This window comes from Lycium barbarum, chromosome 3 (assembly GCF_019175385.1).
Source record: "Lycium barbarum isolate Lr01 chromosome 3, ASM1917538v2, whole genome shotgun sequence".
NCBI classification, from domain to species: domain Eukaryota; kingdom Viridiplantae; phylum Streptophyta; class Magnoliopsida; order Solanales; family Solanaceae; genus Lycium; species Lycium barbarum.
This window is the reverse complement of record NC_083339.1, coordinates 137,932,646-137,959,634: the sequence shown is the minus strand read 5'-3', so window position 1 is coordinate 137,959,634 and position 26,989 is coordinate 137,932,646. Positions and strand designations below refer to the sequence as shown.

The window sequence follows — 26,989 nt, the reverse complement described above, 5'->3', positions numbered from 1 at the left end:
TGTTTTGGGGGTGAAATGGGTGAAATGGTGAGTTGGTGGGGTATTGATATGTGTGTGGATCGGGTTTGGCTTAATGGGCTGAAATTAGTGGGCTTTTTAAGTGGTTTCTAGAATTTCCGTGTAGATTCGCGGCTTCTGGCAGTTCGTTTTAAAATGCTCATAACTTCCTACTCCGATGTCGTATTGACGAACGGTTTGTTGTGTTGGAAACTAGACTCGACGAATTTCATTTTAGGCTCTTGAATCACCTCAAAACTCCTTGTATGCTAAAATTTAGACTCCCATCTAATTGGACCAAAGTTTGCTTCCGAAATTTCACCAACTTCTTCCGAAGTCCCATTAACTTTCTTTTTTTCTATCCGCTTGATCACGGAACCTTCCAAAACTTCCCATATATGATATTTATCATTAATTATACTTGATAAGGGTCATGTCCCCTGGTTTTACGACTTAAGAGATCATAATTCATCCTTTACTTCATTGTTACGTACTTCCCATGGCTTGTACCTTTCAAGACTTCACGGGACGTCTCCGATATTCCATTAATAAGGTGAAATATGTGGCGTGCTCATGCTCCACGAGGGCGGGGTGTAACAAGTAATTTCCTTCAAAATTCTAAATTATTTCTCTTAAAAAGTAGATAGTATTTCTTTCTTTCTTTTATTATTTAAATTTTGGACATACTTCTTTTTACAATCTTCAATATTGTCTAAGAGAAAATAAAATCATAAAATTCATCCGTAAATATATTTTTGGGCCTCAAAAGTTTGGGGTCTTAAAGCAAAGGCTTTACTAGCCTCGCCCTTGAGCCAGTGCTGGACCCAATTTTGTCAGCTGTGAGTTGTCTATTGTATGTCGTTACCCAATTTTATACATGCATGTTCTGATTTAAGGCCTCTTTGCAAGGATCCTTAGATTAATGAGAAATTATAGATAAAAAATGTTCAGGACTGCCTTTTCGTGTTGTCCTCTCGGTTTGACTATGTTTCCATTTTGTTCGAGAGTTGTTCGACAATATACCTCAGTAAAAGGCTAACATTCTATTGGATACACACTATGACCCACGTACTGCCATTATAGTTATCAAACTTTGTCTTAGTATAATTGCGGGCAACATATCATGCACCTCAGCCTACACAATAGGCGACTTAATTCATTCGGGATTCCACATGTTTAATAATCAATTTCATATGAGTGCATCATTGTAAGCCCATGGAAAGTTTGACGTGCCATTAATTTATGTAACATAATATATAATCACACATCTCTAATTTATTTACCAGTCATACACTTGGTATTTTCAAAGGTCGCTCAATATGTATTGCGACCTGAATGATCGATGGTGCAACTTTTAGCATACGTGGTAATGTTGGTGCAACATAGTTAGCAATGCATGGTATTGAATATTCAACTCTGATGTGATGATATTTAAGCGTTTTATCACGAAAGTGACTAAGCAAACAAGACGACAGTCTTAAGAGAGAAATTCATTTATGTTATCAATCGTTCACTAAAATATCTCATAATAACTAATAATATGGTCTAACATAAATACTAAGCATCACAACTATCAAACTACGCCCAAATATAGTTGCAGGCAACATATCATACGCTTCAGCCTAAACAATAGGCAACTTAATCATACAATTGGTATTTTTAAAGGCCGCTCAACATGTATTGCAATCTGGGTAATTAGTGGCTTAACTTTGAGCTTACATGGTAATATTGATGCAATGTAATTAGCAATGCATTATATTAAATACTCAACTCTAATGTGATGATATTTAATAGGGATATAACAAGGATTTGATGTTAATGCAATAAGATATAATACATTGATGCAATGAGGTGCTCCGTTTTGGTGCAATGAAATGCGATTGATGTTGATACACAATGCTCGATAATGTACGACACAATTTTATACGTGTGTAGCATATATAAGCGACTACTTTCCAAATCATTGTGTTTTAAAGGGAAAAGGCATAGAATCCCCCTCCCCAAAGTTGTCCCCCAAACTCATTTTAGCACTTTAACTTTATTTGCATATTTTTACCCCTCTAATCTCGTTCAACGTGTAATTTATATCCCTTAAGAGATGACTGCACTTTCTTCTGAGAGGAAAAAATGAAGCTTAGAACTGACTAACTTGTCCACATGTCGTTTTCTAGTTAGTCATCATACAATTAAGTATACTTGGTATCAAACATTTACTTTTTTTACTTTTTATTTTTTTATTTGTCCCTTTTTCTTTTCTCTTCTTTTTTCGTCTTTCTTTTCCATGTTTTCACCATCTCCACGCTCGTTCACAATTTTTGTACATCAACTAGGTAAGCATGGATATAAGCAGAGTTATTCTTCCTCCTCATCGATAAGATTATTGAATTTTGTTTTTACATTCCAAAAATCTCTAATTCGCTGAAATCTTCACACTTCTCTGACCCCATCTCGCTGGAGAATGAAATTCTTGCAAGGCCAACGAAACCCAACATGTTTAATGTACTGGTGACGCCATCCGTCGAAAAGTCAAAAATCCGATAAGCCATGGAGTTCATTTCTTCACTTATATCTCTTTCTTATTCAATCAAAGCGTTCTCTATAAATTAGCAATCTATAGGAAACAAGCTTGAAGAACTTCTTTCGAAACTCTCTGCTATTGAGAATTGTGATTTCATTGAGAATTACCCTCCATTATGCGGGACAATTAGGATTTTGGGTAGGTTCAAAAATGACGGTTTGATTTAGGAATTAGGGGTATTTGTTTGGGAACGAGTCGAGTTTTAATTTGGGGTGAGTTTTGTTCATTTTATAATTATTTTTTATTTTTGGAACAAATTATTAAAAAAACTCATTAATGACTTGGCCTAATTAGAAAGCGAGTGGCTCAACAATACCCAGCTTTGACTTGATTTGGGCAAGGACGGGTTGATGAAATTCACTTGAAAAGTTGTTTAAGCAAGTACTTAAATGCATGGAAAGTGCTAAAATGAGTTTAGCGGACAAGTTTTTGGGGGAGGGGGGGGGGGGGTGGATTATGTATTTCCCTTTTTTAAAATACCTTTGATAAGATGTAAAGAAAATGGGGAATTTTCACAAATAACTATACTTTTTTTTAAGCATAGCTACACTTTTGCTAATTACATTTCGTAGCTACGGTAACATGTATTCAAATTCGGTTGTATTTCGTTGTATTCAATTCAGGTTTATTCATTCGTAGCTACTTTTACACTATATTCAACTTATTGTAATTAAATTTGGTTGTATTCAAATAACATAAGTGCAAAAAAATATAGGGATATTCAATTGTATTCAAATTCACTGTATTTATTTGTATACAAGAAAATCTCCTTCAAAATAAAGGCGAAAATACATAAAGAAACACTGAATTTTACACTAAAAAAATAACTAATACACTCAAATACATTCAAATCTGAGATACAAGGAAATAAGATACACCTAGATCTGAGATACAAGAAATAAAATACACTCAGATCAGAGATACAAGAAATAAAATATGCCGGAGATCGTCGGGGTCCACTGTAAGTCACCGGAGATCGCCGTAGTCCACTGAATGTTACCGAAAATCGCTGATTCAGTCAAATCTGGGCCTTACCGACCTACTCATTTTTCGGTCGGTGTGGCGATGACGGTTAGAACTCGCTGAAGAATATGGAGAGTAAGACAGAAGGGTGGAAAAGAGGAGATGGGCGAGACAAGATGGGCGAGAGAGGAGGAGATGGGCGAGAGTGAAGGAGATGGGCGAGTGAGGGAAGAGAGCACAAAACGTCAGAGAGCAGAGAGGAGGAGAGAGTTAGTGTATTAGTTATCTTGTGTAATTGAAATACAACATTTAACTATCAGATGTAATTAGAGTAAAGTGTAGTTACTAAATTACTAAATATCACTTACATGTTCTCTAGCCCAAGTAAATTTCCCAAATAATAATGGATTAATTTTTGTTAGTTTCTCACAGGAAGTAAATCACACATATTAATATTATTATTATTAATAATTAATAATCAATATTAATAAGCCCCAATACCTCAAGAGCATTGTTAGACAAGACGTGGTTTCAGAGTTTCAAAATTTACATATAGCGGTTCAGGTAGAGTCGGTGGACAACAAATTTAATTGACGGAACAACACCATTTCCGTTGCGCGGGACTTGGGTGAATTTCTTGCAATTTATTTCTCCCACGAAATCGACACGTAAGTTCCTAATCCTTCTCCAATCTCGCAATAGACAAAACCCTAGTGCACTTGTTTCTTGTATGTGATTTTACGACCTAACTTCTACAATGTGATGGTGAACTCAACATCGTTCAAATAGTTCTCACTTTTTTTTTTTCTGTATATTTACGTCAATAGTAGGAGTAAAAAAAAAAAAAGCAAGGCAAGAAAAGACTAACGTTTAAGTAAATTAGCAAATCTTTCTAGTTATTTCAGATAAGGGGTTTCAGTCCCGCCTACAACATTTAGTATCAATAACAACAACATCATACATATTGTATTCCCACAAGCGGGGTCTGGGGAGGGTAGAGTATCCTTAACCTAACTCGTGGAGATAGAGAGGCCGTTTCCGAAAGACCCTCGGCTCAAGTAACACATAACTCGGCTCAAGTAACACATAACTCGGCTCAAGTAACACATAACAAGGCGGTTTGAAAAAAGACAATACAGGTATAGCAAATACAGAGAAAGTATAACGTATCATTCAGAGCAAAATAATGCGATAACTGAAGCACAAGACATCGTTTAGTATCAATAGTTTAAAATACATGTTTACATGTAAATTGCATCGCATAAACAAGTTTTTGATTTTCCGGCCTATAGTGTTTAGTGTTATCTATGGGAAATAACCTCTCTACCTTCACAAGGTAGGGGTAAGGTCGCTAGACCCCACTTTTGGGATTACATTGGGTATGTTGTTGTTATAGTGTTTTGTGTTAGACAGTGTTTGGATTGGCTTTTTTAAAAATAGCTTATAAGCTAAAAGCTTAAAGACATAAGTTGGGAATACCAAACTTTTGGCTTTTAGCTTATTTTTGTAATTTTTTGGACCTAAAGATTAGCGCTTAAAAACATTTTTTATCTTTCCCAAACACCACAAAAAGTAGAAAAAGAGCTTAAAATCCAAAAAGCACTTAGAATAAGCCAATCTAAACACCCTCTTAGTGCATCTATGAACAGTATGTTTATTTTACCAGGTAGTAGTTTTATGGTCTTATTTATCTACTAATCCAGGTTAGTTATTCTAGAGAGGCTATAGTTTCGCTATTTGCAAAGACATTCTGAATTACGAGATTTGACCACTTGAAATGGTAACTAAGAAATTTGCTTTTGATTCTACTGCCTCTTCTTATCAGTGAGCTCTGATGGAAATTTGTTTGGTTTCCCTCTCTTTGAAATAGGGGGGTTTTAAAAAATTGAGTTGACATTTATTATTGGTTTCTTATCATGTTGATCTTTTGATTTTCTTAACATAGGGTTTACACTACCTTATGAGTCCTATGATGTGTTGTTCTGCAGTCAATTAGTATATTTTCAACTGTGGTCCTTGATTTGTTGGCCTCACTTTGCTGGTATTTTTTCCTGTCTTTTTTTGCATGACAGCCATAGAATTGCTACCTTTGAGTATTTCATTGAATGGTTTTATGGCATTCTGATTGAAATTTTATTGCACAAAACCATGCTTATTCTCTGCCTGAAAACGTTGTTTTATTACCATAAGCTCAAACCCCTCCACACCCTGCCTACAACAGCAGGGGATTTGCCTTCTGGGTCGAGCTCGTCGCACGGGGCTTGCCTAGTGCTGGTTATCTCTCATGTGTGGTTTGCGGCCTATTGCATAGGAGCAGGCTTTACCCTGTGCGCACCCGAAGGGTAGCGGCTGCGGGTTCCCTTGTCATCAAAAAAGTGCACCTGAGTAGGCGTGGCAAATGGGTGGTTGGGTTGAGTTTGTGCGGGTTAAAAATGGGTCACAACCAAACCCGCCCATATTTATGTGAGTAAAAAACGGGTTGGGTGACTAATGTGTTGAGTAAAAAACGTGTTGACCCATTTTATACATATATGAGAAATCATTTTATTTTTAGTGAAGAATATATCACCCAATAAGAGATGTAAGAACTATATTGATCATAGAAAAACTTGGAAAATGAATTTATGTCAAAAGCGGTTGCAATAACTAAAAGTTCACTTTTGGAATTGTAAATGGTACATTTTAATTTAAGATCACAATACTCTTTCCAGCATCAGAGTTACTCTTATACCTAAAACCAATTTGCTCTGGACAGACATAACCGATGGATACAAAGAATAAGCAGTTTTATGATATCTACTATCTATAATATCTTCAGAAAATATTTTTATAAACAATTTGAACTACGTAAATGATTATGGAACTTGTTGGACCAACATAAACAAGTAGAAGTAGAAACTGGTAAACACTCATGATGACTATTTTATATTCTTTATAGAAAAAAGGGAACAATATAATCATCCTACAAGGGTCAAGATTTCAGAGATGTTCACAAGTTTCATGCGTAAATGAAATATCACTTGGGCCAGCGGTGGGAAACTAAAACAAATTTGAAACTGCATTCAACCCGTGTTCAACCTGCATTCAATCTGTTTTTATCCATTTTATTGCGGGTTGAAGATGGGTTAACCATATGGGTGGGATTAGAATATGGGCGAGTTGGGCGGGTCAAGCAAATATGGGTGAAAATTGCCACCACAAGGGTCTGTAGCCTGGACGTGGCATGAAACCATGGAAAACTAAGGGTCAAATCCCAGTGAAGGAAAAAAAATAAAATAGGTGATTTCTTTTTTCCTTCCTATCTAGCTAAGCCTTGGTGAGGAAATTTTTTGGTACCTGTGTTAGTGGAAGGTAGGAGGTATAAGGTCGGGTAGTCGAGATGCGCTAAGCTGTTGACAAAAAAAAAAGTATATCAAGGGGTAAAATCATCTGCAATTTTATAATATCATTCTGTTAAATAGTTGCTTAATTTGCTTCCGTTGTTATGGTACTCCCTCCGTCCTGTCCATTTTTACTTGTCCAGTTTGGAAAACCAAGAGATAATTTACTATTTCATACATGTTTTATCCTTACTATTAGTTATTGGGTTGCAAACTTCAATGAATTGTTTTTTTTTTTTTGAATTCTAAACTTCAATGAATGGTAGTGGCTGCATAACTTTTAAAGTATGTTTGATTGATTTCAATCATTAGATGACTTGGTAATAATTAGGGGTGATATAGTAAAATTGCCATTCTATTTAGGGGTGGTACAACACGGGATTTGCCTTCTGGGTCGAGCTCATCGCATCAATACATGACAAGTAAAAATGGACGGAGGGGCTACCATTATGTTACGTAGTTGTTTAATTTGCTTCTAACTAAATGTGTGGCTTAAGTCACAATGTCAGGGAACATAGTTGTCCCCTTTTCTGGACATTGGAAATTATAAAATATAGTAGTTACTTTTAAGAAAAGTTAGTTATAAAAAAATATTAAACTGGTTTTGGCTTCTCTGTGTTTAAGCATATAACGTGTGCAAAAGGTCCCGTCTTTGACAACAAAAACTTCTCTGCCTGTCAACAGAAGCGGAAAAAAAAAAGGTTTTAAGTTAGTTCTTTGGGTCCAAAATACAGGAAGCATTTTAGGGGGAATTTTAGTTTCCACAAGTATGGGTCATACTCATGGTAGACAAACTGGCTTTGCATATTAAATTTGATTTCTAGCCTAGGTTTCTATTTACTTTGTGTACTGATATGTGGTTTAACTGTTATTTCTTTCAAAGTGGGTCCAATGCATAGCATAGTGTGTTAAAAGAATCATGATATTATCAGTACAAACTGAACGGTGTCATTGATATATTTTGTCAAGTCTCCATTCATCTGTATTTCAATTCTGCAAAGTATTTGATTTACTATTTTAGATTTCAATGACTCGGAAGAATTGACTAATAATGATTATTTAGAAAGATAAAAAGCTTATTGGTTTGTATAAAACCTAATCAACTGTGGGCATATGTAATGAACCATTTGCTAGATTTGTGTAATGGAGGGGTAGCAACTCTAGCAATGTTGATGCGAAGATGCATATTAAATCTAACTTCCACTGTTGTGTATCTGCTATGCAGTAAAAGATGGGGACCGAATTGAGGACATGGGTTTCAGATAAATTGATGTCTCTTCTGGGGTACTCACAATCCACAGTTGTCTCATATGTTCTTAATCTTGGTAAGTCTTCTTCTTATATTTTAATAAACAATTGGCCTGGCAACATTGTTCATAATATCATTTTCATGCAGCTAAGAAAGCTTCATCAGCTGCCAATCTAACAACTCAGCTTGTAGATGATATGGGTATGTCGTCCTCCAATGAAACAAGAGTGTTTGCTCAAGAAATATTTTCCAGAGTTGAGCGCAAGACGACAGGGCCAAATGTTAGTTTCTCTTGCAATTTCAGTTATTTCACAGGGTTGGACTAGCCAGAACTCTTTTGGTAAAACGTTAGCTTTATCTTGTAACACTTGGTGCTTCTTGTTGCACCAGCTGTATTTACAACAAGAAAGGGAGGCTGCAATGTTGGCGAGGAAGCAAAAGACATACACACTTTTGGAGGCTGATGACGATGATGAGAATATTGGCGGTGTGGAAATTAATTCTGTTCCCTCTCAGACTAGGAAAGAGGATTCCCGTAAAAAGAAGTTTAGGAGGAGGGTTGAAACCCATGGAGACGAAGATGATGAGGCATAGTGCTTATACTCTTCTTCTTCTTGATAGAATTCAGTTTTATTTCTGATGGTAAGCTGCTGTAGTAGTAAATCTTGTATTAACAGGTTGCTTTGTTTTGACTGAATATGATGGTGCAGGTAGTGAGGGATGAGGAGGATGAAAGAAGGGTTAGGAGACGAACTTCCCAAGACCAAGGTGACAGTGACAACTCTGAGGTACAGGTTATGGTGTATTGTTTTGACTTTTTTGCCTGTTCACCTTCTCCGTACTCAGAACTCCCGATCCACTTGATGTTAACTACATGTTTTGCGGTTGCAGTCAGAAGAAGAAATACTTCGGGACCAAAGAGAGAGGGAGGAGTTGGAACAACATCTCAGAGAGCGAGATGCTGCAGGGACTAGAAAGGTGAGCAATTTTAACATTGTTGGAACCTCTGTGTGGTTAGATACGAGGCGGCGCTCCTATGATTTGAATTTGCTGTCAGGTTTGTTTAGGCGGAGAGGAATTTTCAAGTATTTTTTGTTGCGAAAGTTGTATTCACCAGTACCAAGGTGATACTGGCTGTAAGATAATTATAAAAAGGCCTAGAATCGTACAAGGAATCAAAAGAATCTTGAAGTGATTCTGCCTCTACTACCTGAATCTCCTTACACCAGAATTGGTTCAAGTAATTGGTAAATCAATCTATAGTTCGACCGTTTTAGAGTTGTAAAATTGAAGCGTGGATGCACTCTCGACATTAGAGATTGGTCCCTTACAATTTAATTCATCTCAGGCTAACATTTGTGAGGATTCATCATTACACTGAGCCCACCGCAAACCTTGTCCTTTTTCCGGGCTTGGGACCGGCGATGTGAGCTAGCTCACGATGGTGGAGTTGAGCATCTGAAACCAGCAATTGTGGATAAAGTTTTTTTATGTGAATGTCTTTACTGCTTTAGTTGCTTTTAATTTTAAACTGTAAAACTGGGGCACATATTCACTAGGATTATATGTGTTTTATTTGCTTTCATATTCATCATCTTTTATGGGTTGCCAGTCTGAGCATCACATGCTTTGATTGTTTTTCTTTTAATTGTATCTTTGCAGTACCTTCTTGGTACTAGTCTTAGTTAAATACTTCATCTTATCAACAAAAAAAGAAAAAAAAAAGGAAGAATCTTTAATAGTGTTTTTGCATTGATATAGCTATTTCTTTGAAGGCCTCTCTTGATTAGTTGGACTTTCCATTTTGAAGGTGGTAAAATGGAAGCATGTATGCGCCGTGATTTCTGTGTTATTTTACTAGCTTATACATCATTGTGATAGGTTTTAGTTGGAATATCACACACCTACTTGTGGTTCTGCTTTTGACATATTTATTAAACTTCTTGTTCAAATCATCTGATATGATTTTCGTCCTGTGTCCATTAATGAAGATCAGACTTCTTTGTTGTATGCCAAATTTATTTTTTCATTTATCTTTGTTCTAATGCTGTATTTTGTCTTCAATAACAGTTGGCAGAGCCAAAATTATCAAGGAAGGAGGAAGGTACTTTAGTGTAGATACAATTCTTGCGGTATATTTATGTGTTTATTTTTTTCTGTTCTTCAGTAGAAAGAAATAACAGTTTATGCAAATGAACTCATACACAAATAAATGACAGAAGAGGCAATCAGGAGGTCTGATGCATTGGAGAGAGATGACATTGGATCTTTAAGGTTAGTCACTATACAATCTGGTTCAGTATTCTATTATTATCTTGTGTCTCACAAAAAATATTCTCGCTTTAGTAACCACATAAATCCATCCTTAACTTGGAATACCTCTTTTTTGGTTCTTTTACTTGTCTGTTTTATTCAAAGTATGTAATTGAAGTGTTTGAGTAACTAACCATAAAAAACGAAAAGAAGAAAAAAAGAAAAGGGAGGTAGAATAAATAGGTCTGTAGTTCCAATGTTGTCGGTCTAGGCCCTAAGGAAAACATGAAGTTACTCATTGATAGATATGATGGCAAGGGATTTGAATTGGAGCTGTTTGACTTTCTTGGCTTAGAGCTTGGATGTCATTTTTTCGGTTATTTGAGTATTTCACTCTTAAAAAGGACAAACAATAGTTAGCTCTGCAGTGGTATAGAAGTTAAATTTCAATTCAGGCTTATCTGCTGTTTGATAAAAGATGATTTGACAAGTATGTACAGATTAATATCACAGTTTGGCCAAAGTCATTTTTCAAATCATCCTGACTGTCTAGTTTGCATCAAAAGTATAAATGGAACAATAAGTTCTTTTAATATGGAATACGTCTGTCTGAATATTTTAGTACTTCTTTCATTCTAAAGAAGTTAAAGAAGACGCCATGGCGTTGTTCTGCAAACAGCTTTTCTTTCTTTTTATCTTCTGAAGTCTCCAACTTGTGGCGTTTCATCTGTTGTCCTTTATTCTTACTTCATAAAAAAATAAAGAATTGTTTCATCTTTTGTCCTTTTTAATTCCCATGAATCGTTGAACTTCAATATATGAGAGTCCATATTTGAATTTTCCAATGCTTCAGGTGGGGGTTTTGCCCTCAGTGTGACCTGTGCCAGACAACACCAGTTCATGACAATCCCATCTCCTCTTACTTAAGTTCTTGCATTTCAGAGTTGAGAGGAGAGATAGTACTAGGGACAGAAAAGGACACATTGTAGTGTTTTGTACTAGAGAAATATGTTCCTTTTCATCCATTCTAGGGTCGATTAGGGATGCAATTGAGAGGCACTCGGTGTTAATGCTTAACAAGGTCTTGTTGAAACGGACTGATATTTTGTTGTTGATCGAATAACTCTCTCGCAGATGACATTTTCTTAGGGAATCACGTTCCACAGTTACGTTCACTATTTTTTTTTTCTGTGTTTGTTATTCTTTACCCCTTTTCTTGTGGGAATTTCATTTTTTTTGGGGAGAGGGGGGGGTGGGGGGGGGGGGGGTTGTGTGTCCGGCTCAGTAATCAGATCTGCTATAACTATGTGAAGAATGGGAGAAATATGAAACAAATGTACTTCAACAATTTGTTTCGGCAATCTCACAATATCTTCCTGAGCTTTGAATAATATCACTCATCAATCCTTGTGATTTTGGACATTGAGCGCTTCATTTGGCATTCTAACATAATTTACAAACTCTCATCCCAATTTCATTGTGATCCAGGAAAGTTTCAAGACAAGAATATTTGAAGAAAAGGGAGCAGAAGAAGCTCGAGGAACTCCGGTATTTAGATGATTGTACATTATAATTTACACCATCACTTATTATAAGGAAGTAAATTACGTTGTCCTATGTGATATAATCTAAAATTATTTCATTCTGGTTATTGGTCAATGTATAACCATATTTGTGGTATTCCAGAGATGATTTAGAGGATGAACAATACTTGTTTGAGGGAGTGAAGCTAACAGAAGCAGAGCAACGTGAACTAAGGCAAGGAAATACACTTCCCCCCTTGTTTTGATTCTTATTCTGGAACTATTCTTAATTTGAGATCTGTTTTTACTGATTTCTTCTTGCAATTGATTCTATAGGGAACTCACTCTGTGGAACTTGTATATTTCAAGACTTATTTCTTGCTACTAAGAGATAGCATGACATGTAGAGCATCTACTGTTTTGATATTGAATCCTATAGTGCCTTGTATTTGTCATTCTCTTCTAGTAGCTTATGTATGGATGGGTTTTACATGCTTATCATTCCTGCTTCAGTGGAAGCCCTAATTCTAGTTAACATGAACTCATGAAGTCATCTAGGGGTTCTCATCAGTTGCCTTTTTGTTATGAACTCGATTTTATCTCACTACTTGTTCAATGCTTGTGATAATATATACAAATTCCTGCGGTTATTCAGAGTGATAAAATTTCATCATTCTGTTATCATATGAAGATTCTGATGAGTACTCAGTGAATTCTTGTGAACATGGAGTTAGTACCTTTCTGCATCTGCCTTTTCTGGTTTTTTGGTCTAACATTCTCTTAAATAGACTCTGGTCTAATGAAGATTGCTTTGTATATGCATATGCTGTTGTTTACTCAGGACCTATATTTTTGCAGGTATAAGAAGGAAATATATGAACTAGTTAAGAAGCAAACAGAAGATACCGGTGACATGGACGAGGTAATTTATGTTCTGAATATTTATCGCTTCCATGAACATGTTTCGTTCTCATCCGTTCCTTTTATTGTCTCTGCCATTCATTGCTTTGATTTCTTGTTTGTCATATTTTCTGGTATCCCCGTCGCTTTCCCTCCCCCACAAACATAAATACAAAAAGCAAAAAAGAAATACGAGGTCTAAATAGCAGTTTCCATTTGTCTATTGTTCGCTATGAGTTATTTATTGCTTTGATAAAATAAAGTACATCTGGTACTTCTCACCAAAGGATGAGCGTTCCTTGCGCTAATCTTCCTTTTATGAAAGACTCTCCTTTTTGTGTTATCCCCTAAGGATATTATTTCCTTATGTATTCTCTTAAGGCTTGAGAATCATTTTGGACAGTTGAGGAATAGCTTTTTATCCCTTATTGCTTTTTGATGCACCCATGAGGCTCTTATATGTATAGATAATTTAATGTAATTTATACAATGCACCACGTGGTTCTTATCTGGATAGATGATTTAATGTCATTTATGGAAAATGATATCTTTTTGTAAGGTTTTCTACTTTTTAATATACTAAGTATTTACAGGTGTTTTTTGCCCTTCGTAAATAAAAATTATTACTTCAAAAAATAAACTTCTCTTAAGGCTTGAGTGCAGTTCAATTCAGAATATAAATGAGAATGCTTAAGTTCTGGATTTGTTGTGTGAGTTATATTTTTCCTTTCATAGTTCAAATATTGGATGATTGTACCTTGTCTCGAAGTCCTCCTTAGAAGTATCAAGAATTGGAAAAGAAAACCTCAAATGTTGTTTTCGCTCTTTCCTTTTTCTGAATATACTATAGGATGTTGGTTGGGGGCGCATGGTAATCTGGATTTTAACATTTAGTGGAAGCTTATAAGTTCAATTCCATTCAGAAAGTGAAGTGGAATTGTATTGTATCTTTCTACTTTTGGTGTAAAGAACATTGTATAGAAGATGTAGAGGAGATTTTTCAGTTTTTAGGATCCTTGTAATCTACTGTTTTCTGTTTTCTTCCTTTCTTTTGTCTCCTTTTGGTGGTCGCCATCATTGCCCTAAATGCCGAGGAATACAACAGTATCAATTTCAAAAAAGAAAAAAACAATTAGCGGAAGCTTATATTATTATTTATACTTGTTTTATTTTCTTATCCAATGTTTAATTACCGAATTATTCGTAAGATGGGTCTAAATCATTGGTGGTGGCAGAACTAGGAATTTCAGTTAGAGGATTTAAAAAAATGTAAAAGTTGTCACACTTAAGATATGAACCTATGTCAAGGGATTCAACAGTTTATATATATATATATATTGTTTTGATCTTAGTTGCACAGGGTAATTTTTCAGCGAAGGGATTCAGTTGACCCCCTTCACAAAAGGTTGCTATGTCCCTAATCTTGGCAAGGTGAATTTGATGCTTTGTTAATTGTGCCACCAATCTGAAGAACATGTGAACCAATTTTAAAAGTATTTGAATAATGAATATAAAAAGTTGATTCCGGGAGACGAAATCTGAACTCTATGCCTTATTCCAGCTTATGCCAGTTTTTATACGAAGATTTCTGATGGTTGCTTTTGTTTTGAATACAGTATAGGATACCTGATGCGTATGATCTTGAAGGTGGTGTAAATCAGGAAAAGAGATTTTCGGTGGCTTCACAGCGATACCGGTTAGTTATATTGACAAAGATAGTTATAACAGTTGCTCTAGCATACAGAGTTGTGCAAAAGTGTATGTTTCTTAGAGAGTCAATTTTTATTACTTAAGAAGTTTATATGGTCTTCTATTTTGTTTTGAAATTTCAAGGGATCCAAATGCTGCTGAAAAGATGAACCCTTTTGCTGAACAAGAAGCATGGGAGGAACATCAGATTGGTAATCTCTAATTCACCTAACTCAAAGGTTTTATGAACTTATAAGTTTTCGAGTCTCTAAATTTGGAATCATCGCAACACAGGGAAGGCGACACTTAAATTTGGGTCAAAAGATAGAAAGTCAAGATCTGAGGACTATCAGTAAGTTCTAGCTTCCTGATTCTCTCTCTCTCTCCCCCCCCCCCCCCCCCCCCCCCCCCCCCTCCTTTCCCATGTATGTGTACAATGTACATGCATAAAGGATGGTATGGAAGAATTGGCTTCTGTGCTTTACAGATTGTGCATTTTGCTTTATCGAGGATCTGAAGGGTAACATGTTTTCCACCTAAATCTTATTATTTAAAACCCATGAACTACTTTGGTGCAGATATGTTTTTGAAGACCAAATTGAGTTCATAAAGGCAGCAGTAATGGATGGTGTTAATGTATGCCGGCTTATTCAACCCTGTCGACATGTTGTTATGCTAAATCTTCTCTTGCTAGTTTCTTGATCATTGATTAAAGATTATCTTTGGTTTGCTAGGTTGACCAAGAGCCTTCCACTGAGTCAATAGAGAAAACTATGGCCAAATCAGCTTTTGAAAAACTCCAGGTATTGATTTATCAGCATCATGCTGTGCAATAGAATCAGCACTTATGGTAATCCACCATCTTGTTTTATAGTTAACTCATATGCGCAAGACTGCTAACATCGGTGAATTTCGTTTGTATAATTTTTTTTTTTTTTTTTTTGATAAGTGAACTTTGTTTGTATAATATCTTGTATGAGTACGATATCAGTATCACTGCTTTGTAAATCAAAACGTGGTTGAAGAAGATTGGTGTAAGTGTAGATATGGATAAAATGGAAGGCACAAGGGCGTCTGCGTCACTAAAAAAGGGACATATAGGCCTAACAACGACATACTACAGCAACTAGTGCTGGTCTCTCCTTTCCTTCCTGCTTAAACCGTTTCTTATCTCTTTGGCTTATTTTTTTATTTTTTATTTTTAATCGGCCTTGCAGAGTCTTTCTTTTTCTTTTACTGTGATGGGTTGTGCTCTGGTGCTTCGAACTAGCCATGTATATCTGTGTGTGAGATTAAGTGATCATGAAATTTATGCTTTCTTTGGATTTATTTCATAGAATTTATCATGGACTGTCCTTATAAAAAAATATATATCATAAACTGTATCATCTCCGCAGCTACTTATTCACTAAAAAGAGGTCCTGTAATTACGTATTCTTTTGGAAGAAAAAGCACGAATTTACTCTATGTATGTGTGTGTGTTATATGTATAGCCCATTTGAGAGTTCGCACAGTTTTTTTTTCCTTTTCGTGCTTTGCAAGGTGGGAGTTACTAAGGGGGATTGCATTACCACATTGAGTGAGATTTTTTCTATTGCCAAAATGGGTGATTCTGTTTGTAGAATTCGGTGGATGGAAATTGATTACGAAGGTCTGCATCTATAAAGTACCGCCTTATCTGCTAGAATCCTTCACTTTTGCTCTCTGGCTTTTGCACATTATTGTGACCTCTTAGTTTTCATTGAGATCAATTTTGCTAGATTGACCACGGGTTGCACCTTCCTATTTTTAATGTTTGATTTGTTGAAACTCATTTATACTAATCGTCTTTCATGGATACCTTTTTAGGAGGATAGGAAGACACTACCAATGTATCCCTACCGGGAAGATTTGCTCCAAGCTATTAATGATCATCAGGTTAGGTTGGTTGCATCTGTTTTTACTTTTCTTTGGGGTTCTGAGGCTAGTTATAATGCCATTTCTACCTAGTTTGTTGTGTGGACACTATAAAAAATGGGTGCTTGCTGCAGGTTCTTGTTATTGTTGGAGAAACAGGCTCCGGGAAGACCACCCAGATACCACAGTATCTGCATGAGGCGGGATATACCAAACGTGGGAAGGTATGGACCTCTCTTATATAGAGTATATGCCACCCTCCCAAAAATAAAAAGGATGTTTTTTGTTTTTAGGGGCGGTGACTGTTTTCTGAGATAGCATTAACTAGCTTACAAAGGGATGTGTTGGAGTTGAAAGAGAACGTCACATAATTAGTATATGCTTCCTTACAACTCCTATTTGATAGGTATGTATGGATTATTCACATAAGCACCAAGAAAGTGCTCATGTTACAAAAGTCCAGAGGACTTATCCTTTAGTTCTAGGAGTCCAAGAAGTCCACCACGTAGATTAAATCATTTACACTTATTAAGTTACCCCAATGAAGCAATTTTTTTTAAGCGTCTAAAGTCAACATAGCGTATTGCTTTTGTATTCAACTCAAATCATCTATTGTTTCTCTTTCTGGACATCCAGAGTAATCAAAAAGGTGTCCTCCAGAAAGTTCTTATATGCTTCCTGACTCTTCATTCCTGGCCGCTATAATTTGACGTCTTTTGTGTTGCCCATGGAACTTGAGTCACTAGTTGTGATTTTCTTGGTAGTGATCTTATTTCAAGGCAATGCTATCTCCTTTACTTTGAAGCCATTTAACGCCTGTTCTTAGCGATGTAGAAATGTGATCAGATATATTGTCTATAGGTGCTGAAACTAATATTTGCTTCTCATAGATTGGATGTACTCAACCTCGTCGAGTTGCTGCAATGAGTGTTGCTGCACGTGTTTCTCAAGAAATGGGTGTCAAACTTGGCCATGAGGTATGCTTTAGATGATATGTTTGCCGCTCGCTCTTTTTTAGCGAATATGTTAAAGCTGTCTTATTCAAATGATATTTGCGCCTTAAAACTTGGAGGAATATTTTGTCAATCTTTACATCAGTTGACCAATATGTAATGATTAAATCCATCACATTCAGGTTGGCTACTCTATTCGGTTTGAAGACTGTACCTCTGAGAAAACGATTCTGAAATATATGACTGACGGGATGCTGCTGCGAGAATTCCTTGGTGAGCCAGACCTAGCAAGCTATAGGTTTGTGCTGTAGTAAATGATCTTATTGTTATCCTTACCTAACTCTCAAACCATTTGATCTCTCTAAACAAGTGCCTGGCTTTTCAGTGTCATCATGGTCGACGAGGCACATGAAAGAACACTTTCAACGGACATTTTGTTTGGCTTGGTTAAGGCAAGTTTTCCCTAGTTTAAAGTCTTTTTTTTAATTGAGTAGCCCATATATCTTAATATGATAGCTAACTCTTTGTAATAATTGGGAGTTACCCTTTGTTTAGACACTGGGAAGCAGCCAAATTGTGAATTCCTTCCTTGTTTGTTTGTCTAAGAAGGCGTAAATACAATTATACAGAAGTCTTGTTATTGAATTCGTCCTAATTTTCACTACATTTCAGGAAGAGAAACGTGGAGGAACTTTAATTAAAAAACTTTTCGTAGAAAGGCTTTTCCACGGGGCTCCCCAAAATTTTCACTTTGATGCTCAAGGATTTTTTCTCAATCATTCTCATACTTTCTTTTAAAGGAAACAGGAAACAGGCAACAGAAACTGTTTCTGTTATTTTTCCTTCCCTAGTTTCCAAACAAATGATTAATAATTTTATGGTCGCTGGTGGGGTTTTATGGATTAGTGAACTGGGATGGAGTGTAACAAATTTGCATTAGTCTCTTTGTCCTTCAATTGCAACACTAATGAGGTGTGAAACTGCATCCCCATGGTCTTCTTGTTGCTAACAATCTACTTTCTTTATCATAGGATATTGCTCGATTTCGGCCTGATCTGAAGTTGCTAATATCAAGTGCTACTCTAGATGCAGAGAAGTTCAGTGATTATTTTGACTGTGCTCCAATTTTTAAAATTCCTGGAAGGCGGTTTCCAGTTGAGATACACTATACGAAAGCTCCTGAGGCCGATTATTTGGACGCAGCAGTTGTTACCGCTCTTCAGATCCATGTAACTCAACCGCCGGGTGATGGTGACATATTAATCTTTTTGACTGGGCAGGAGGAGATTGAAACAGCGGAGGAGATCATTAAGCACCGGATAAAGGGTCTGGGGACAAAAATTGCTGAGCTGATAATTTGCCCAATATATGCGAACCTGCCAACAGAATTACAAGCCAAGATATTTGAGCCCACTCCTGAAGGGGCTCGTAAGGTTGTCCTGGCTACAAATATTGCTGAAACATCATTGACAATTGATGGGATTAAATATGTTATTGATCCGGGATTTTCTAAGATGAAGTCTTACAACCCTCGGACTGGAATGGAGTCATTACTGGTCACTCCTATATCAAAGGCGTCTGCAAACCAACGTGCTGGTCGATCTGGAAGAACAGGTCCTGGAAAGTGCTTTCGGTTATACACTGCATATAATTACATGAATGATTTGGATGATAACACAGTTCCTGAAATACAAAGGACCAACCTTGCAAATGTTGTGCTCTCTCTCAAGAGCCTTGGGATTCATGACTTACTAAATTTTGACTTCATGGACCCCCCACCAGCAGAAGCTCTACTGAAAGCACTGGAATTGCTCTTTGCCCTTAGTGCACTTAACAAGCTTGGCGAGTTGACTAAAGTTGGTAGAAGAATGGCTGAGTTTCCTCTAGATCCCATGCTGTCCAAGATGATTGTTGCCTCTGACAAGTACAAGTGCTCTGATGAAATAATAAGTATTGCCGCAATGCTTTCTGTGGGAAATTCAATCTTTTATCGTCCAAAGGACAAACAAGTCCACGCGGATAATGCTCGGATGAATTTTCATGTGGGCAATGTGGGAGATCATATCGCTCTGCTAAAGGTTTGTTGCTTAATGATAATAACCTGTTATCGGATGATCATATTCCTGGTTAGTATAGGTTTCTGTAGCTGCATGATATTTCTTTGGCATATCTGCTTCACATTGATATCTTTCCTTGGTCAATCCTGCCTCCAAAGTACATCCACATATAGACAAAGTAGAAACAAGTGCATATGGCAGACTTGCCTCCAAGAGGTAGTTTTCTGGGGTCGGAGGTAGGCATGACAAAATTTTTTGAGTTGAAAGGTAAACCAGAATAAAGAAATATCTTATATGATCAGGTGAAAATAAGTGCTACCGTGTAGGTGTATGTTTCTTTTGGTGTGGGGGTGAGGGTACATCTGTAGGATGTTAAGGAAAACACGATGTCTTTATCGAAATTCAAAATAATTGCTATGTCATGAGAATACACTATCGTTATTAGTTACTTGAAAACTTAGCTTGCTGCCTTTATATGAACAAAAGAAAATACAGTAGTGCTGCGTGGGTGCATGTTAGAAAAGGTAATCTTCTTTATCTACTGTTGTTTTCCAGGTCTACAGTTCCTGGAAGGAAACAAACTTTGCAACCCAGTGGTGCTATGAAAATTACATCCAGGTTAGTATGAAGTTCTTGTTTTACGCTGAGATAGTTTCTTCTTTTTCTTCTAGGAAAGGAGACACCAAATAACTGAATAAAATGCATGCAGGTTACTATCATATTTTTGTTCTAAGCTTAGGTAGCTCTCTTCTTTTCCTTGTTGGAGGAAGCCATCTAGCCCGATAAAATGCATATTGAGCTACTCCCTCCGTACCATTTTATATGAAGGTGTTTGACTTGGCATGGAGTTTAAAAATTAAAGGAAGTCTTTTGAAATTTGTGGTCTAAAACAAACCATAGAAATTTTTGTGGCTAGAAATCATTTCAATAAAGGTAAAAAGGTGAATTTAAAGCTGAATTTTTACTAAATATAGAAAGGTGTCATTGTTTTTGGGACGGACTAAAAAGAAAAGAGTGTCATATAAATTGGGACGGAGGGAGTATGACTTATGATTCTGGTGGTTCAAAATATTTTAGGGATACCATGTTTTGTTTGAAAATTCACCACTGTCATTAGAAGATAATTTCATCTACGGGGCTTTGACTAAAAAGGGCATACAGTATTTTTCAATTCTTTAGAATTTTGTAATAATGGATTGAGACAGGCTTGAATGGAGCGACACAGACAATGAGGATTCTTATAGCAAACTCCGACTTGCTTGGGACTTGGGCATATTTGTTATTGTTATTGTTATTGTTATTGTTATTGTTATTGTTATTGTTGTATCATAAACATGGCTACTGGATGTCGGACTGCAGCTTTTATACAAAGGGGGTTTGGGGGAGGGATTGTAACTTTAAAGTATGACTTAAGTTGGTTCATCATTGTTACCTATAATGTCTAATGAAACCGTTTTAACTTTCCAGGTTAGGAGTATGAAGAGAGCTAGGGATATCCGAGATCAATTGGAAGGACTGCTGGAAAGGGTGGAAATTGCGTTGACTTCCAATGAAAATGACTATGAAGCTATAAAGAAGGCTATAACATCAGGATTTTTCCCCCACTCTGCAAAACTACAAAAGAATGGATCTTACCGAACTATTAAACACCCCCAGACAGTTAACATTCACCCTAGCTCAGGTTTATCACAGGTAAAGGATTTTGTTTACTAAGAGAAAGAAGAAATAGAAAAAGAAGATGTTGCAAGTTATGGCTAACGACCATTTTTAGTTAGCTTCATCACTTTACTTCACCCAAGATTTGGTATTCTTGTTGGCAACTTAACAATTGAGATGCTAATACAATTTAAAAGTTAGTGATTGTAGATCCCAATAAATAAAAAGTGTAGCATGCCTGAATCGACCACCTATTGAGCTTATTTGGTAGCACATTCATGGTTCCTTCCTAGGATAAACTAGTCTTCGGATGATCATACCTGAGAACTGATAATTCTGTGTTGTTCGGCTAATTATGACTCAATCTATCAACGAGGTCTTATATCCCCCATCCCTCCCACTTCAATCGTTCTAGTTCGTTTTTGATGAGGTAAATAGTTCTATTAATAATTGATAATGGAAAAGCTCCTGTATACAAGCAATATACCAAAAGCCAGAGAATCTACAACGTAATGTGATCCTCTACGATAACATCGAATCTTCTTGACAGATTGGGATGTCATGTTCACCAAGAACTGGGATCGAATTTACATACTTATACACTACCCCGGGTGCTTCAGGTTGTCTTCCTCCTTTTAAATTTTCAGCTGGAGAGTGCTTCTTTCATTGTACCCTTCATCACGCACTGCTAACCATCTCAAAATCTCACACCACAAACGAGTTAGGTGGTCCACATTTCACGTAAACATTTGCGCTGACATATGCAATTTGTCTTTTCTTGAATGCCCAAAATAGTGCCTCCTTCGTTGACAAGTAAAAGAGTTGCCCTGGCATCAAGACTAGTAAGTGTAGAAAACTCGATTGTCCCCCACCAACAGCCTTATGATTATATGGCTTTATTGAAAGCAATCCATCTCTTAACCCCCTCATCTCCAAGAGTTGATTCCGCTTCCACCCCCTATGATGAAGGTTATGTTATTGATGAAGTCTTCCTACCCTTTCACATTATTCCTCCAAAGTCTGTACCTAAAAGGGATTGATATTTTTGGTCATCCATTCCTCTTCAAAAAATTTGTACTTTTCAGCTATCACCTCCCTCCATAGAGCGTGCTTTTGAAGCTTGAACCTCCATAACCTTTTTTTTTTTTTTGGATAAGGCCTTGCTGAAAACTCGTAGATATTTCACCCTAAGATACTTCCGTTTCTTTGGAGATGTAACGTCCTCCCCATTAAGTGGGAACTTCCTAGTCCCATTTACCGAATTCTGTAGGAAATTCCTCAACCTTCCTAATTTACCTATGCATCGATTCGTGAAGCACTTGACAAAGTGTTTTTAATTAGTACTTGGTTCCCCATTGGACATGTACTTCTTTTGTTATTATGCCGGTTTCTTCTTAACTCTCAACCACCAAGTTTCATGCTGCTTGGTCTTTATTGGAAGCGCCCAAGGGTAGGCCGAGATAAGATATCGGAAGAGTTCCAACCTTGCAATGGAACACTTGTGCTTAATTTTCAATATTGTTCACTTCATCCCATCAAAATGATCTACACTTCATGAGGTGATCATGAGACCTGACACTGCCTAGATCCAAATAAGACCTAGCTAACGTAATCTGCTGGTTTATGTCTGCATCACATGAAACTTAAGCGTCTATGAACAAGAGATCTGAAAGCCTCTCTATGTGAAGCTCTTCAAGTAACCACCTTAAATGTAACTCTATACATCACTTTACTCAACACTTCCATTAATAGGATGAATGACATGGGGGGAGAATGGGTCCTCCTGTTTCAAGCCTCTCCAGCTCCAAAGAATTCATACAAGCTGCTATTCACTAGGATCAAGTATTTGACCTTTAATATGCGGAACTTTATCTATGTTCTCCTCGTATCCCGAGTCCATCTTCATATTAAGAAGTCCAAGAACGTCCAATCACATGACTATAGGTCTTCTCAGCGTTTACTTTGCACTAGTTTCTTGGCACTCCCTTCTTCCTTCTTGGTCGATCACTTCGTTTGTAACCAAAGCCGTGTCTGGGATTTTCTTCTTTTCATCGAACTTATCCTGAGAGATGGACACTCTCTTGTTCAACACCTTGTTATCTTGTTGATGCTATCACTAAACTTATTGGCATGTAGTCATTGATGTATGCTGCTCCCTTATCTTCCCATGTGATAGTTATAAAGGATGTATTGAGACTTCTTTCAAATTTTCGAGTCTCCTAAAATGCAATAATGGTCTCCATACCCTGTCCTTTGATTATATGCTAATGCTGTTGGTAGAAATGCAAGGTGAATCCATACGCCCTCGGTGTCTTGTTACTTGCACAACTCTCTACTGCCTTCACCACGTCTTCCTCATCTCCCTTTCCAACTATACTCCCCCTTTATCTTCTCCTATATGATTGAACATTAGCCCCCCCAACTTAGTTCTCCAGCTCATCTTCTCTTTATACAACAAATATTTGTAGAATAGCTCTATCACGCTGCTTAATTCCTCCTCTATCTCATATACCCCTTCACCCACTTCCGCCGACTCTATGAAGTTTAGCCTCTTGTTTGCCACTGCTATCTATAATTGAGTCCATTCCCAATCACAAAGCACTCGATTTTTATCTCCCACTTGTCTCTTAAAGTTATTTCCAACGTAGCCAGCTCCTTATTCTCCTCTTCCTTCCTTTCTTTGTCCCTCCCCGCCTGTTCCCTCACCCCTTTCGCCTTTTCAACTTCTCCCAGCTGTGGTAATACTTGAGAGCTGGTAATTGTGTGTTGTTAGCTAATTATGAGCGGCTCAACCAGCCAATGAAGTCTTATCTTCCCTGGCCCTCCCATTTCAATCCCTCCGTGCTTTCAAATCCTTGTTCATATTTTTTTTTTGTTGGCTAGACATGTAATGTGACCTTGATGATAATTGTAACTTCATGAAAATCATTGCTCTTTCGCGCTTGCACGTTGTAGGTTCTTCCCAGATGGGTTGTTTATCATGAGCTGGTCCTGACGACTAAGGAGTACATGCGGCAGGTTAGTCCGTCAGTTTTTCTCTTTCTTTTTTGTTTCTTATTAGGGTTATTAGTGCTTTAGCTGTATTGATTCACAGAGATTGTAATTGGGGGTTGTCCTGGCAGGTTACTGAACTCAAACCAGAATGGCTTGTAGAAATAGCTCCTCATTACTATCAGTTGAAAGATGTTGAAGACTGTAAGTGCTCTTACTCTCTTTGATGGTCGGGGGTGTTTTTGTTTGTTATTTTCAGTTTCTGTTGGTGTGGCTGCTTTATTGGTGCCTCACGGCACACTATTAAGACTACCCTCCCATCTCATCGTTGAGGGACCTGCAATCCAACCTGGACGTTGGGTTTAAGCAAGGGACTAGTTGGAGTCGTCTTTGTTTTCAATAAAATATTTGTTGTTTCCATTGGAGTTTTAAGACTGCACTTGTTCAAATAACAATTTTTTTTTTACAGAAGTAAATGAAATATCTTGTGACACTTAGAACCTCTAGAGTTGGATCCAATGAGCCTTGCTGAACTGGAGAGTCATAGTCCTTGGAAATTTAAAATGCTTATGTGCTTGGTGCATATTAGTGATTAAAATATTCAAAGGATAATTGTAGAAAATTTAAGTACTTATCAGCGGCATCCTCTTGATGCATTAGGACCAAAATATTTAATGTTGAGGCAATTAAAATTATCATATTTTTTGGAGGTTTGGCAGTTGAATTTCCTTTAAGAAAAATATGATTCCGTTGTCCCGTTTGTTCTATTCAAATAACCTACTATTGTTGCTCGGTGTTTTTATGCCTTATGCAGCTAGCTCAAAGAAAATGCCTCGAGGAAGTGGCCGTGCATCTTAGGATCAACCCCTTTCTTCTTTTACAAAGAGCGGTGTCAAGAGAGTGGCTTATGCTAAGACTTGGAAATTTGCCCATTATACTGCTCGGCACAAGGATTCTGCTAACAGAGAAAGTCCATGGACATTAACTGATACGATTAGATAGCTGTATATACGATTATGTAGACGCTTCATATATATATTTTTTTCATTTTTGTAGATTTACGGCTGTAATTCTCTGTATGTGCCTCTTTCTGGTTACAGTAAGTTGCACGGGGGAAGCACAACTGTCTAATTAATGAGCTGCACCCCCTTTTAGTGATTGATACTCGGTGAAGAAAATACCATGAGTTTGGTATGATTTTGAGTTGACCAAAGAGAATACTGGTAATTAATGAAGAAAACTATTCCTGTTATGCGCTACTTTAAACAAGATTATATGTATCTTTTCCCGTGTAAGCATCACATTGGAGTTATGGAATAGATTATACGAGGTGTGTAAGTATTTGATTGTAATGCAGTCATATTACAGGAGTGTAAGAACCAGACATCCTTTCTCCTTTTCCCACTAACGAGTTTCAGTTGCCCCTTTTCTGTTTTCAATACTTCTCTGGGCGCCGGTTCTCCTCCTCCATGAAGATACAGAGTGTTCATAGGCGACATTCGTAATAACCAGAACGAAGAACATGAAACTTTCGTGCTGATGGAGAGCTGGGCATAGTTGTAATTGCTCTAAGAACGAGAAGGTCCCATTTTTGCGATTCCCAACTTTTTTCACTATGTATACGAGTGCCATGAACTTCTGGGTTAATATTTGTAAACATTTGAATTTGACGCTGATTCCTGTAAGAGTAATTGAAGTTTCTGCCAATATACATTTGATTTCTGTCACAACTTTCATTTGGTTCTGTTAGAGCATCTCCAACTCAAAGATCCCAGCTCTTTGATATTCAAGTTCAATTCATTTAACCCCCACGCATTAGACCACAACAAATAATACAATCTATCCAAATTAAATTTTCACAGAACTATACAATACAATGTCAAACGATGTTGAGTAAAATGGAAACAAAGTTTTAAGTTAAAGTTTCACGTACTAAAATTTTCAACCAGAAATAATTTTCTTCCCTGAGTTTCTTACGTCACAACATCCCCCACCACGTTAACTTGCTTCACTGAAAAGGGCATTAGCTGGAGGTGAGTTGGATGATCCCAGTCGAACTTTTTCATTGAGGGATCTCTTTAGTATCTGTGGGTTGTGCGACAAAATTAGCCAATGAAAACATAACCACATTTTGACCCATGAGATATTTTCTCAGAATATTTTCAATTTTTTTTTCTATTTGATGTTATATCACCATAATAAAGAAAATAAAATAGTTTTTTTAACTACTAAAAAATTATAAAAGGACAAACAAAGAAATTAAAACTTGGTAAGAATTGGGCAGTTTAGGTTATGACCCGTATTTTAGCTCATTTCAGCCCAAATAACTTTTAGGAGGGTTATTTGACCCCCATATATTAACTCAACCCACTTTAATCTGTCTAAATTCAGCCTTACCCGTCCATTTGACACATTACTGTGGATCATATATGCTCAAGTGAGCATTGTCTTCCAACAAGTCTTTGCAAACATCAATTGCAGGAGTTTCCCTAGTGTCACCTGTGTCTTTTGTTAAGGCAAATCCAAGAACAGTACTAACCTTTCGTCGGCAGTAGATTAACATGTTATAACATCTCACGTACCATTTATTCTAGGATATCAATCAATATTATTAAACTGAATTACTATTAAACTCTTGTTATATACTGTATGTATCAGGAAAAGGGTAATCAAATGATGGAAAAGGTTGGCAATGTTGCAGTCTTTCAAGGAAACAATGCAAGAGGTTTATTTCCATTTTTTATTATTTATTTGTTTTACACGTTAATCAAATAATTGACTCTCACGTCTCTCGAATTTACTGTAATCTATGTGGTTTTAATGTTATTTCTATAGGCGGGGCAACAAATGAAGGCTATGACACAAGGAGCAGCAGATGCAGTTAGAAACGCTACTCGTATGAAC

The 26,989-nt window shown here is 36.8% G+C and overlaps 1 protein-coding gene across 3 annotated transcripts; it reads left to right on the top strand.

Moving 5' to 3' along the window:
• The first annotated feature begins 4,046 nt into the window (after positions 1–4,046).
• LOC132632881 (pre-mRNA-splicing factor ATP-dependent RNA helicase DEAH1-like) lies at positions 4,047–25,426 on the top strand. Of its 3 annotated transcripts, none has more exons than XM_060349005.1 (27): positions 4,047–4,206; positions 8,144–8,243; positions 8,315–8,448; positions 8,558–8,755; positions 8,878–8,955; positions 9,059–9,145; positions 10,238–10,271; positions 10,387–10,441; positions 11,909–11,968; positions 12,107–12,178; positions 12,802–12,865; positions 14,460–14,539; positions 14,677–14,744; positions 14,827–14,884; positions 15,111–15,168; positions 15,267–15,335; positions 16,381–16,449; positions 16,563–16,652; positions 17,319–17,405; positions 17,564–17,679; positions 17,767–17,833; positions 18,413–19,459; positions 19,994–20,056; positions 20,906–21,130; positions 24,050–24,112; positions 24,217–24,289; positions 24,900–25,426. In XM_060349005.1, the coding sequence occupies exons 2-27, from the start codon at positions 8,150–8,152 to the stop codon at positions 24,941–24,943; spliced, it is 3,153 nt and encodes a 1,050-aa protein (XP_060204988.1). In that variant the 5' UTR covers positions 4,047–4,206; positions 8,144–8,149; the 3' UTR covers positions 24,944–25,426. The 3 variants fall into 3 exon arrangements, with proteins under 3 accessions (XP_060204988.1, XP_060204989.1, XP_060204991.1); XM_060349006.1 differs by lacking the exon at positions 4,047–4,206 and adding an exon at positions 5,296–5,318; XM_060349008.1 differs by lacking the exons at positions 4,047–4,206; positions 8,144–8,243; positions 8,315–8,448 and having other exon boundaries at positions 8,672–8,809.
• The last annotated feature ends 1,563 nt before the right edge of the window (positions 25,427–26,989 follow it).

Excerpts from the sequence above, each read along its gene's own strand:
- LOC132632881 (XM_060349005.1), top strand. The coding sequence starts at position 8,150 with ATGGGGACCGAATTGAGGACATGGGTTTCAGATAAATTGATGTCTCTT. Across the intron at positions 8,449-8,557 it reads GCAAGACGACAGGGCCAAAT|CTGTATTTACAACAAGAAAG; the intron begins GTTAGTTTCTCT and ends TTGTTGCACCAG. Across the intron at positions 17,406-17,563 it reads GTGTCAAACTTGGCCATGAG|GTTGGCTACTCTATTCGGTT; the intron begins GTATGCTTTAGA and ends CATCACATTCAG.